This window comes from Eulemur rufifrons, chromosome 6 (assembly GCF_041146395.1).
Source record: "Eulemur rufifrons isolate Redbay chromosome 6, OSU_ERuf_1, whole genome shotgun sequence".
NCBI lineage: Eukaryota > Metazoa > Chordata > Mammalia > Primates > Lemuridae > Eulemur > Eulemur rufifrons.
Window position 1 is genome coordinate 91,891,866 of NC_090988.1, and position 13,857 is coordinate 91,905,722.

Genomic DNA, 13,857 nt, shown 5'->3' on the forward strand with positions numbered 1-13,857 from the left:
GAATGTGTTTTTCATGTATTAGTTTCTGTGGAATATAATCACATGAAACAACATCATTGGAAAAAAATTAGACACTATCGAGTTTACTTGCTAAATTTATTGATGAAAAAACTCAGAATTCAAGAAAGGATATTATTTGCCCCAAGAGCAACATCAGTAGTTGGTCTGTATTTTATCATAATGTGTGTATATATATAACATTTATATATTTAAACATTTTACATATATATGTATTATTTTCCCTATAAATTATAATTCTGTATCTTTTTTTCTCAACAGATTTTTTTTTTAAAAGAAACAAACAAATGGCTGAAAATTTTACAGTTGTTACTGAATTTATTCTTTTGGGATTGACAGATAGTGCTCAACTGAAAGTTGTGTTTTTTGTGTTATTCCTGGTGATTTACACCATTACCTTGGTGGGGAATCTGGGCATGATCTGTTTAATCCGTATCACCCCCAAACTCCACACCCCCATGTACTTTTTCCTCGGTTGCCTTTCACTTGTAGATGCCTGCTATTCATCTGCAATTGCACCCAAAATGCTAGTGAACCTCCGGGCTGTGAAGGGAACCATTTCTTTCTCGGCTTGCATGGTACAGCATTTGTGTTTCGGGGTGTTTGTTACCACAGAAGGCTTCTTGCTGTCGGTGATGGCATATGACCGTTATGTGGCCATTGTGAATCCCTTGCTTTACCCTGTAGCTATGTCTAAGAGAAAGTGTGTAGGACTGGTCGCTGGGTCATGGACGTGTGGAATAATTAACTCATTAATACACACCATAAGCTTGGGGAGACTCTCCTTCTGTAGGCTGAATATTGTCAGACACTTCTTCTGTGATATTCCCTCACTGCTAAAGCTGTCCTGTTCTGACACCTCCATGAATGAGTTGTTGCTTCTGACCTTCTCTGGAGTCATTGCCATGGCCACCTTCTTGATTGTGATCATTTCCTACATCTTCATTGTTTTCGCTATCCTCAGGATTGGCTCAGCAGCAGGTAGGCAGAAAGCCTTCTCCACCTGTGCCTCTCACCTGACTGCTGTGACCATCTTCTATGGCACCTTAAGCTTTAATTACATTCAGCCCAGCTCTCAGTACTCCGTGGAGCAGGAGAAGGTGGTTTCTGTGTTCTACACACTAGTGATTCCCATGTCAAACCCACTGATTTACAGTCTGAGAAATAAGGATGTCAAGGATGCCGTGAAAAGGGCCATGGAAATGAAAAGTTTTCTCTGTTAATTTCAAGTCATTGCTAATCCTACCACATTTTATAAGTCAGTTCTCACTCCAAGAATTCCATGAATGCTAACAATTCTAAGGATTGTACAGATACTCTCATTCTATACACTTTCGTTTCATATGAAGAGGCCACCAGAATGGGAAAACAGTTTAATTCATATATCTGTATCACAAAACAAGAGACTATCACTTAGCTATGCTGATGCTCTAGGTTTTTAAAATATTAATGCATAATAGAATACTACATTTATCCTTTTCAGTTATTATAGAAATAAAAGTATAATAATTCTTGCATTTAAAAATATAAAAATAGGGTACTTTCTAGGAAAAACAATAAGTATTAGTGCTTGGATTTCTAAGAAAATTGATATGATCTTATAACTGAAACTTGCTTTCTTTGAGGTATATTTTAAATATTCTAAACAGTGGTAGACAGCTCCCGCCCCAACAAATCAAATGGAGAATTTTTTTCTGCTGTTCTTCCCAAAACATGAATTTTAGTCAAGCTATCTCCTTTTCTATGCCTTAAACTCTGGAGAAGGAAGGCGGCTGCCCCTGTGGTTACTTCCGAGAACAGGAGCCTCATAGATTTCAACTTCAGATTCTTAAATTTTAATTGCATGCATAGAATGACATGAGTAATTTTGGAGGATTTAAAATTCAAAACCCATTCCATCTCTCCTTTTAAGCATCCTCTTTCTAGTCCTGAAACATTTAAAACAAAAAATCACCAAGAAGCTATTGAAAATTTTGCAAATTTATCCTTTACAGAAATTCCACTTAATAGACTTAAAATCAGGCTGTATAAATTAACACCTCCTCCTTGATTCACTTCTGTTTCTTATTCATTCTATGCTTTCTAATATTCTATAATGTCAACCTTTACCGTTAACAAAAAAAAAAGTCTGAGGGAGTATATTTCCATTAACAGGAAATTAATTCGAATTAAATACATTTTCTCTATTTTTGAGCTCCATGTACTAATAAATAGAGGTGTGTGAGGTTAGTAAAATTGTTTACAATTGGAGGTACAAGACAATGTGATTGTTTTAAAGAATGGAGGAGCTTCAGGCATGGGCCAGGCGTGGTGAGAAAAGTAAGTTGGCCAACACATGGTGTAGTATCAAAATCCCGCAGTAGAAAGTTTGGCTAAATTCCATGGGAAGGTTCTGAAGACAGGGTAGGTCACACCTCTGAATTATTATAATGAGCAGGCAAAGGAGCTTGTGCATTTATACCACTGTACAAACATCATTTATTGGTTAAGAGTTATCTTCTAATGGGGTGTAAATTCCTAGTAGCTTCTGGTTCATTTGGCATGTAGGCAGAACAGCTTCAGGAAGCTGGGAGCAGTTTTCCAATAAAGAAATGTAGGTACTAGCTCTTGAGAAGGAAAGCACACCAGGAGCTGCTATACAACTATGGAGAAGGGATCATATGGGACCGTGGTTATAAAAATGTGGTCCTGTGCAGGCACCATCAAAATAAGAACTTGTTAAAAATGCAAATTCTTTGTTGCCACACTAGACCTCATGCATCAGAAGCTTGGACATTTTGCCTCATTAATATGTGTTTCAATAAGCCCCCCAGTGACACTGATGCATACTCTAGTTGAAGAATAAACCAAAGATTGTTGGCTCATGGAAGGAGCACTGATTATATCTCTTGCAACTGCCACCTTACTAAAGAGCTAATTTTAAAACAAAAATAATTGTGCCGTTTAAATCCTAAATATCAAATGCCTTAAATGAAGTACATCTTTTTAAATGGAAGGTCTGTGTATGTGCTGATGACTTTGGTAGATTAGGTATGTAAGTTTGGGAGGAGGATGCTGAGGGAGTTCAGCTGCCATGCATAAATTTAAAAAAAAAAAAATAGCTGCTTGGTTCAGTCTGGGAAAAGAGTGATAGAAAAGAAGAATGCAGTGCAGAGGTGGAAGATTTGCATTTGTTAGACAATCATTTCAGTAAGTTTCTAAGTTAATTCTATTGAATAAAATATGCTTTTTTTTTTGTAATAAATGGATTTCCTGAATAGAAATTAGGTTGACATGGGATAAAAACAGACAGTAATCAGAGAAACTGGAGCTAGAATAAAACTAGAAATAAAAACAGAAGTCTAGCAGACTGTCTGCATCATGGGGAGGGCTTGGAATTTTTATGTCACATTTAACTATAGTGAAGTGCATAATTTTTTACCATTATAGTTTCTACTACTGGATCAATGACAACTGTAGAGCCCAAAAGGCTTTTTCTAGGAGAGTTACGTGAGGGCAGATACAAATTAAAAATAAGAGGACTAACTCTCCCTTTTGAAAATAAGGGAAGACACTTTTCACCTTCTCAAATCTGCTCCCACACCTGCCCTTTCTAAAAGCATTTACTTTAGAAAACTTACAATTGTAAATTCTTTTAGTTCTTTATTTCTTTGAAAGGTACATAAATCTTTTTAAAGGCCAGACAGAATAGTCTCTTGATAGCTTCTTTACCACCCAGGGATACCTTTCTCAAGTACTTGGGAACCATCTCTTTAAAATGTATCATCAAGGGAGATAGTGCCGCTACTCCCTGTTTCTATGGGGGAGTAGGAGCCTGGTTTAGGCAGCCCTGCTTTGCTCCATGTTGCCAAACTACCGCAGTCATGAAGATAGTAGTTTATTTTTCATCTGGATAAAACCAATTAGCTAACACAGATTGTTACAGAGTTAGTTACCAAATGAATTTATGTTACAGAGTTAGTTACCAAATGAATTTATGTTACAGAGTTAGTTACCAAATGAATTTAGGATGAACTGTGTAAAAACGGGTGTTGTCAAGTCCTCTTACTTGAGGGTTGTTCTTTATTTGGGGATCATATAGGTACATTGTATCTGCTCCACTATATTGAAAGCATGGGACTATGCCTTTGCAACATTTTTAGCAGATTGCCCTGATGCACATCACATTCTGGTTTATTGCTTAGTCAACAATAAAACTATTTTCATTCTCTTCTACCTTTGTGGAGAAGTTTCCTGAGCTGAGAGAAGATTTTGTTTTTAATTCTATTTCCCCAACAGTTATCACTAAATTAATGGTAAACTATTATCATTTTGGGATTCTTTTATTTGTATCTGTATTTCAAAGTAAACAAATAACTTATTAAAAATAACGCTTACTGACACGGGATTCCCAGCTAATCAAAAGTGAAGAGTTTGACAAATTGTACCTCAACTTGTGTGTGTGTGTGTGTGTGTGTGTGTGTACACACATATATATCCAAAATGCTAAAAACAATAAATTGAGAATTTTAAGTCTCTTGAAATATACTAAAAACACACAAAAAATGAGAGTAAATTTATTTAAAACTGGTAAATCCAGGTAAGAACAGTGGAAGTCTGTGGCATTCTTGCCAGAGACTGTCCTTAACCCACACCCAAGATTGTCTAGGGTGGGCCTGGCTGTGAAAACAAGAAACTTCGTTGCCAAAGCATGTGGGGGTCGATTCCATTTGAAGTAAAGAGTAGAAATCCATGCCCAGTGATGACAGTGGCACTCTTATTCTGAAGTCATGGTTCCTGTTAGAACAAGTGGCAGATTAAAGGACAACTAGAAATTTAATAGCTAGATCCTGGATAAGGGATGGCCATCAAGGTATTTGATACAAATGTCAATTGGGCTCACATTTGTAGCTGTCTGATAACATGCACATACATAAGTAGAGACTTGAGGGTACTCAGCTGAAACAAAATGCTGGTACATACTTAAACACTAATAAAATTTTGAGTGTGAACCCGAAAACAGACACAGATCAGCAGCAGAGGGCAGAAGCCATATGGACTCACAGAGTTTTAGGACAATTTCTCATCAATCATTGACTGACCACTAATCTAGCAGACAAAGAGGCCACCCTTAGGAAGCCATGCTAAAAGATACAAAGAAAAAAGAAATACTGAACAGTAGTGTGAAAAGAGGCTCCTTCCTAACTCTAAATTCTCATTTCCTTTAAAAAATAATCATTTTCACACAGCCATCTTTTTCTATTTATTATAGTAATAGTGGCATCTAAACATTCAAAGATACTATGGTAAATTCACAATGTATCATACAGTTACTGGAGTCATTGTCTTTTTATCGAACATGTGAAATGTTTGCTTGAAGGGTAAGTAATAAATAAAAGGATTAAATGAAACCCAAGTGCCCTGAACCACAGGACAGAGGCATTATAAATATACAAGATAGGAGAATATTTATTCACCCCTTTAATGAAGAAATATATGAATATTAAGAAGTATCACATTTATCAATTTTGCTATAATTTTCTGTGCTTTTGAGGCCATATCCAGAAAATCTTTGCTCAGACCAGTATCATGAACCTTTTCCCTATATTTTCTTCTACTGTTTTCATACTTTGGGGTCTTAATTTAAAGTCTTCAATCTATTTTGATTTGATTTTTGTATATGGTGAGAGATAAGGGTTTAAATTCATTTTTCTGCATGTGAATATTCAGTTTTCCCACACCATTTATTGAAGAGAATGTCATCTCTCTGTTGTGTGTTCCTGGAATTTTTATAAAAAATCAGTTAGCTGTAAATTGGTGGATTCAATTTTTGGGATCTCTATTCTGTTACATTGGCCTATGTGTCTGTTTTTATACTAATAGCATGCTGTTTTGGTTACTGGGCTTTGAACTATAATTTGAAGTCATGTCATGTGATGTCTACAGCTTTGTTCTTTTTGCTCAAGATTACTTTGGCTATCCAGGGCCTGTAGTGGTTCTGAGTATAAATTTTATAATCTTTTAAAAATTTCTGTGAACAAAAATTTCTGCTACTTTAGCAGGGATTACATTGTTATCTATAGATCTCATTAAGTAATATAGAGATCTTACCAATATTAATTCCTTCAATCCATGCACATGGGATATATTCCCACACCTATTGTCTTCTTCAACTTCTTTTTCAAGGTTTTAAATTGATCAGCATAGAAATCCTTGAATTCATAGATAACTTTAATTATAAGTATATTAATTTTTGTACCTATTTAAAATAGGATTGTTTTCTTGACTTTTTCCACATAGGTTGCTGTTAGTATATAGAACCACTACTGATTTTGTCAGTGAAGTATGCCCAGAACCCAAGTCAATGTAGTTACCCAGTAGTCATATGGACCAGAGATAGAGTCCATTTTTCAGGGGTTTTGGGTTCATAACTGGCACCAGTGCAGGTCAGGTGGCTTCATCTACAAGAAGCTCAGACCTCAGTCAAGAGGTACTGGCATCTATTCAGAGGCCATGAGGGTCTACCAGGTGCTAAATTTCATCGAGGAAAACACTGTCTTGTGGAACAAAGCAAAATCCCAAGTTCATTTTCTTCTCTTTTCCCCAAGTGAATGGTATCTCTATCCATAATGTGCTTCCTGGGGTTGGGGAGAAGTGATGTGGGTGATTTCAAATTAATTTCTTCAATGTCTCCTTTTTTCTGATTATGTTATAACAGCACCCTATGAATACTCATTTCATTTCCTTAGCTCTTCAGAAGCTATTTTTGTGCATGAATATTTGTTTAAATTGTTGATTCTGTGGGAAACAATCAAAGGAGAATCCTATTCCAAGATCTTTGTCCATCTTCCTACATTTCTTTACATATATCATAATTATTATGACTTAAGATATTTTCCTATGCTTGAAGAAATTTTCTATACTGAAACACACTTATAAGTAAGGTGAACATACACTGAGAATGTTAATGTATCTTTTCTAGTCTAATTGCTTGATCATTTGCCAAGATTCTTTCCTAAGGTTCAGTGTCAGAATCCCCCATGAAGTTTAATGTCCCTAGTAGTCAGAGCTGAATAATAGATTTAGTTGTACACACACTAATTGAGAACTATTAGAAAACTCAATTAAATTGTATAAAACAAACAAAAATGCTTCTCTAATGATGTAAGCAACTTTCATGAACTTGGATTGTTACATATCTAATAATATCACAATACAGATGATTTATTTTACACATTAAAGAAGAATACTTAGATTCATGAGAAAGCAAAAAACCTTTACAAAATACACTAGGTTTATAACTCAAATCCAGCATGAAAGTGTTTCAAATATGGTACTCTGTGTCTCTCATTATAAAATTAAAAACATTACGTTAAGTGGAATAAAATGATTTAAATCTTACTCTGGTTAGCATTCAGAGTATAAATTAATTGGTGGTATACATTTTATCATTAAAATATTAAGAAACAAGAAGTTTTATTTTAAATACAATTTTCATTACAATTTTAGTGACTCAGCTGTAAAAAGGGATTATAATCATGTATAATAACATTTTTCAAGATGCATAGATCCACTATACCAAACCATACCAAGGAAGAAACAAAAAAGGATATCAAAGCATACAAGATATCAACTATACTTCACTTGTCACATTATGTTTTGGTTCATTCAAACGTATTTAACTTTTTGAAAACATTTTTCTTGACTCCTGGAAGTATTTTTTTTAAACTGTTTACCTACTTACTCCCTGTCAAAGTTGGTGGTAACTTTTTTCCCCTATACTGACCTCATAACTCAAAGAGCTTAAGCTTATTTTTCAATTCAAAAATTAAAAAAAAAAAAAAATCCTAAAATCCCGAAATCCTACCTCTTTTTAATTTTCAGAATTTCTTGTAAACCTTGTAAGTCATCCACCTGACCTTTCCTTTCTGTTATAAAAAGCAGTGTACCTTAACGAATTCTCTTTATCTATTACGTTCTAAAATTACATTGGTTTACAGGAAGAACCTGGATTTGCCATGAATTTCTTTAAGGCATTCTTCACATCCTTATTCCGCAGGCTGTAGATCAAAGGATTCAGCATAGGGATCACCAGTGTGTAAAACACAGAAGCCATTTTATCAGTATCTAAGGAGTGGTTCGTTTGAGGCTGCAAATACATGAATAGCAGTGTCCCATAGAAAACTGTGACAGCCGTCATATGTGAACCACAGGTGGAAAAGGCTTTTTTCCTTCCTTCTGATGAACGGATCCTTAGAATGGACAAAACAATGTTGAAATAAGATACAAGCACTGTAATCATGGAAGAAAACAAATTTGTAGCTCCAGATATATAGACTACTGTTTCTGGAAGGTAAATATCAGAGCAGGACAATGCTAACAGGGGCACATTATCACAGTAAAAATGATTGATTATATTAGAAGAGCAATAAGACAGGGAGAATACACAAGATGAAACCACAACAGCTGTAGAAAAGCCATAGAGGTATGTGAGGGACACCAGCAGGAGGCAGATCTTGCGAGATACCACCACCGTGTAGAGCAGGGGATTACAAATGGCCACATAGCGGTCATAGGCCATCACTGCTAGCAGGATCACCTCCGATACAATGAAAAACAGGAACCCTCCCAGTTGGGTGGCACATTCATAGTATGAGATAGTTTTTTTCTTTGCTAAAAAATTGACCAGCATTTTAGGGGCAATGACGGTAGAGTTGCTAAGGTTGATGATGGCCAAATGTCTCAGGAAAAAATACATGGGGGTTTGAAGTCGAGAGTCAACACTGGTGAGGGTGATGATACCCAGGTTCCCTGACACAGTCAGCCCATAGATCAGCAGGAAGACCAGGAAGAGGGGAATCTGGAGCTCTGGACGGTCTGAGACACCTGTGAGAATAAACTCAGCGACCTGGGTGAAATTTCCAGGAGCCATGTAGGAGTTTGGGAATTTACCTGTTTGGGCAACAAGAAAGTAAATGTTTACAGACTTAAAGTATTTATTTTCTTGGACTGCCATTAGATGGCAAGAGTATTCCCTGAGAAATATTTCCTTGAATTATGTATTAACCTAGCTCAGTTATTAAACTCGTTTCTAGGTCTAATAAGTATAATATGTAAACATTTGGGAGTTAGAAAATGCAAACATGGAAAATTAAGTATGATAACCCAAATAAATGGTCCAGAATCATGCAACATTTTCACAATTTAGCTTTCACAATCGTATTGAATTATGAATATGTTATTAGCTTGTAAATATTTGAAGCCATAATTTATACTTTCTGTCTTTTGCATTGAGTGTTAGAAAAGTTTGAGTCATTTTACGTATGCAAGTAGTCCAATGGCTCCTGTGATTACTTAATCTGAGACTTCTCAGTTTTTCTTAAAAATAGATGATTCTGGGTACTATCGTACCATATTTTTTAAATTCTATCCTTCTATAATATGTATTAGATGTACATCAAATTAATTCAATCTAACATCCATGTCTGCTAACTAATTTTTGTCATTTTTATTTTATTAACCCAGATAAAATTATATGAAAACATGCCCTGAGGATTATTTTTCCGGTTACTGATTCTGTTTTTAACTTTCAATAAATAATACCAATGAAAATTTTATCATTTTTGCAATTCCATGACATTATGCTTTACTGGATTCTACTTTCTATACTTTCCTTCTTTGTGGTATTTTACTTCTTGTCCCACAAATTTGTATAATTGCTCATAGTTTTTCATTGTGTTTTATTTTAATTATATTTTAGTTATAAAATTTTATAATATTTTTATGACTATCAAAATCTATTTTCTCTCAATTTTAGTTGTTCTTTTTATATTGATCTTTTTTCACATTTTTATATTTTTCATTATTGTAATAAAAATAAATATTGTTTTGAATTTCTGTAGTAATTACAATGCACATATTTTCCATGAAATTACATGACATTTTAACATGGCTGAATATTTTCTTAGATATTTTTACTTAAAGGATGATCACCAACTCCCAAGTAAGCCAATTAGGGTTTCTTTGTACTAATAATTGATAATTCCAGAGCTGGGTATCTGGCCAAAAAATCTTGTCATTGTCCCTTATCTAAAAATTCAGAGTTAAATTCTGAGGAGTGAAGATTATCATTATAAATGTCTCATCAATTTCTAAAGCTGTGAATATTTTCATTTATTCTATATAGGATAATATAGAAAGAACTATACAAAAATATTCTTCTGTGAGAAAAAAATGAAGCGACAGTGTAAATGGAATCAAATAAATAAGACAAAAATGATTCTTAAAATTTTTAGTAACTCATATCAGTTTCTTTCTGACACTACGCATCATCTTCTTTCTTGGTTTCTTTAAATAATCTTCTGATGTATTTATTTACCACATAGTTAATGAATTTCTACACCGCACTAAGCAATACTCAGGCTTCAGATAAATTACTTATCCCTCAACCATGAACCTGTTCTTTCAATGATAGGGAAGAGACAACATGTGGTCAAGAAACATGTAAACAAGATAATTTCAGATAACAATAAGTATCATAAGTGAATTAAAAGGAAGACACATTAGGATAACCTGGGAGAATAATTTCACATGGGATGTTAAGGGTAGGACTTTCTGAGAAGTTGACATTTGAATTAGAACCTAGTTTTCAGAAGGAACTAGCTATTTAACGAATGACAGGAAGAACATTCCAGGATTCCAGGCAAGGGTGAATACGTTGAAAATTCTACTCTGGCATGAAAAATACAGAATGCCTTTTTCTTACCTGTCTTCTCTGAGTTTGCAGGTTTTTATAGTCTGTCTGCAACCTTCAGTCTCTCCACATCTCCCTTGGCAGACACATCAACTATCAGCCAGTGTTAATGCTTCCAAATTGTATCAGCTACTCTGATTCTGCTGAAACCTAGTGTGATACTAGCTTTATGCTTTATTTAAAAATGCAGTATTTAAACCTTAAAAGCAATCATTTTAAATCATGAACATCTTATTCATCCCCTAATATTCTCTTTCAAAGCTCCAGATTGCGTTATTTGTTAATTTCTATTAGTAATTTCTCATCCTATGCATCTTCCTCTCTACATCCTTAAGTCCAATCTTCATTAACTCTGCCATTGACTATTGTATCCTCCTGGTCACTGTGTGATGATTCTCTCAGATTGATAGGTGGAAATGCCAGTTATTAAAGCTTTCTGAGTTATTAAGATGTACAATCTGAGCAATTATTAGAATAATGGAAATAAGCTTTTGTGTCATTTTTAATATGTTTCACAATTGGTCCATATTACTTTTATAAACATGCTACCCTACCAGGTATACATTGTAAGTATGTTTTTATCTTGACCCTCTGTGTCCTTAAGCATATTGATTCTTCTGAAATTAATCTTTTTTTTTTGTGAAAGATAACATCTCTGAAAGAATTTTGTCCACCATTTGTAGCAGTGGCTACATACAACCACAAAATGGAAATGAACGTAGTGTGAAGTGGAGCCAACAAACTTGAGTTTTGTATTATTAAGAAAGTTGTTCATCATCATTCTCCAGGTATTTTCAATATTTTTAATAATACTAATGATCAAATTGGTACAAAGACAGTTGAATTATCTTTAAATTATAAACAGCACATTGTTTTGCCACCAATGGGTAACAATAGTAGTCTTTAAAAAGTGTACTTTAGAAACAGTTTCCATGTACTTTGCATTCTCTTTTAGTATAAAATTTATGGTACAAGAAAAAGAAAGAAAACTTATTTTTGAACATTCCCCTTTAGGTCAGTTGAACCAAGGGAAACCCAGAAAATGAATGTTTTCTTTCTGGGTTTATTTTTTCCTTGAGAACATAATAGATAGAAATTGTGTCCTATCACACCAGAGCTCTCTGGTTCTGAGTTTCTTATAATTTTACTCCTGTTTATTCAAGAATCTTTCCTCAAATAGAACCCCTGTTTTTGATATCTCATGGAAATTGTTCTTTCTGACATTTTCTTAACGAAAATGTTGGCATATTTATTTACTGTAAGATAGTTTAAACATGTTCCATTATTACATTGATTACATATTATGCCTACATATATACACAAGTATGTATATATGTACATATATATGTGTATATCTGTATATGCATATGTACATATATGTGTATATATTTGCCGGTAGTTTATCAGATTTAATGAATAATTAATTTCCTCAATATGCAGCATTATTTAGACTTTAGTTAGATGTATATTCAATTATCTTTCACAGAATATACTTTGAAACATACAATTTTCATTTTAAATAATGTTGCAAAATTAAACCTATGCTATAAGAAGACTCAGTGAGTAATAAAAAGACTTAAACACATGGGACATAATGATGCCAGTTCTAATTTGGAAACATAAACAGCTGGCTCTTATTTGATATCCTGTTTTCCTAGAAACAGTTATGAATCTTTAAAACAAGCTTTAATTTAAGCATTGTATTATCAGTTATACGTAATTTCCAGTGATTTCCAAAATGAAAATGAAGTGGCTCATTTTAATATATGGTTCTACCCAAAGGAAAAAAAAAACATTTTATAATAAACATATCTGCACTTGAATGTTTATAGCAGCACAATTCACAATTGCAAAGGTGTGGAAACAACCCAAGTGCCCATCAATACATGAGTAGATTAATAAAATGTGGTATATGTATACCATGGAGTTCTACTCAGCCACAGAAAACAATGGTGAACTAGCACCTCTTGTATTTTCCTGGATAGAGCTGGAACCCATTCTACTAAGTGAAGTATCACAAGAATGGAACAACAAGCACTACATATACTCACCATCAAATTGGTACTATTAATCTACACTTATGTGCACGTACGGAAGTAACATTCATCAGGTGTTGGGCAGGTGGGAGGGTGGTGGAGGGGATGGGTATATTCATACCTAATGGATGCCGTGTGCCGTGTCTCAGGGGTGGGCACACTTGTAGCTCTGACTCGGGTGGGACAAAGGAAATATATGTAACCTAAACATTTGTACACCATAATATTTTGAAATAAAAAAAATTGTATAAAAACAAATATTTTCTACCCACCTCTATTGGAGAATCTGCTTCAGGTTCTTAGTGAGAATATCTACATGGATGTGGTAGTGGTAGTCGATGAAGTTCTATAAATCTTTGAAACACTACTCTGAGCATAGGTAATCTAGGGTATGCACGTTGCCTTTTACATTGTTGGGAAAGCTGTCAACTGGGATTGGTTCCTTAACAAGGTCTCCCTCTAGGAATTCAGTGAGAACCCCTTTGAGTCCTCTTTGTGGGAGTCTGAGCCTGTATTATTCAAGTGAGTTTAATTCCATGACACCTGAGGGACACAGTGGTTAAAGTGTTTCTGTCAAAGTAACTTATTTCCCTTTAGATATTCATTATAGCACAGATGGAATACATGAGATCTAGGAACTGATGGTCCAGCAGTCAAATTAGGACAAATTTTATGTGTAAATAATATGTTTACTGTGCCACTATCTTTGTTGGCTTCCCCACTACTAGTTTACTTCAAAGTATAAAATTGGCTAAATCATTATTAAAAGAAATTTGGTGACATGGATGTTAAAAGAAGGATGAGTCCTCCAAGGAACAATCCTCATGTACTAAAATTATTATTTTACTCTTGTATTTATGCTTGCATTTCAGGTGAGAAAACATAGAAGACAACCACTGGAGAAGAGTCAGAGTATTTAGTGTTGTATTGAATGTGTCTATAACTTTCCTGATGGATAAATGCATTATTTTAAATGCTGAATATTTTAGGTATATATTTTTATGCATGTGATGACTAATACAATTATTTAGAAAGGAATATGCCTTGGCTAAATTCTCTTCTTTAGGGATT

At 34.3% G+C, this 13,857-nt stretch overlaps 2 protein-coding genes across 2 annotated transcripts; one reads left to right on the forward strand and one right to left on the reverse strand.

Moving 5' to 3' along the window:
* Nucleotides 1-305: 305 nt before the first annotated feature.
* On the forward strand, nucleotides 306-1,241 carry LOC138384478 (olfactory receptor 5J2-like). Its single transcript, XM_069469985.1, has one exon. The coding sequence runs from the start codon at nucleotides 306-308 to the stop codon at nucleotides 1,239-1,241; it is 936 nt and encodes a 311-aa protein (XP_069326086.1).
* Nucleotides 1,242-7,981: 6,740 nt separating this feature from the next.
* LOC138384969 (olfactory receptor 8J3-like) lies at nucleotides 7,982-8,929 on the reverse strand. The gene has a single exon (XM_069470609.1). The coding sequence runs from the start codon at nucleotides 8,927-8,929 to the stop codon at nucleotides 7,982-7,984; it is 948 nt and encodes a 315-aa protein (XP_069326710.1).
* Nucleotides 8,930-13,857: the final 4,928 nt, after the last annotated feature.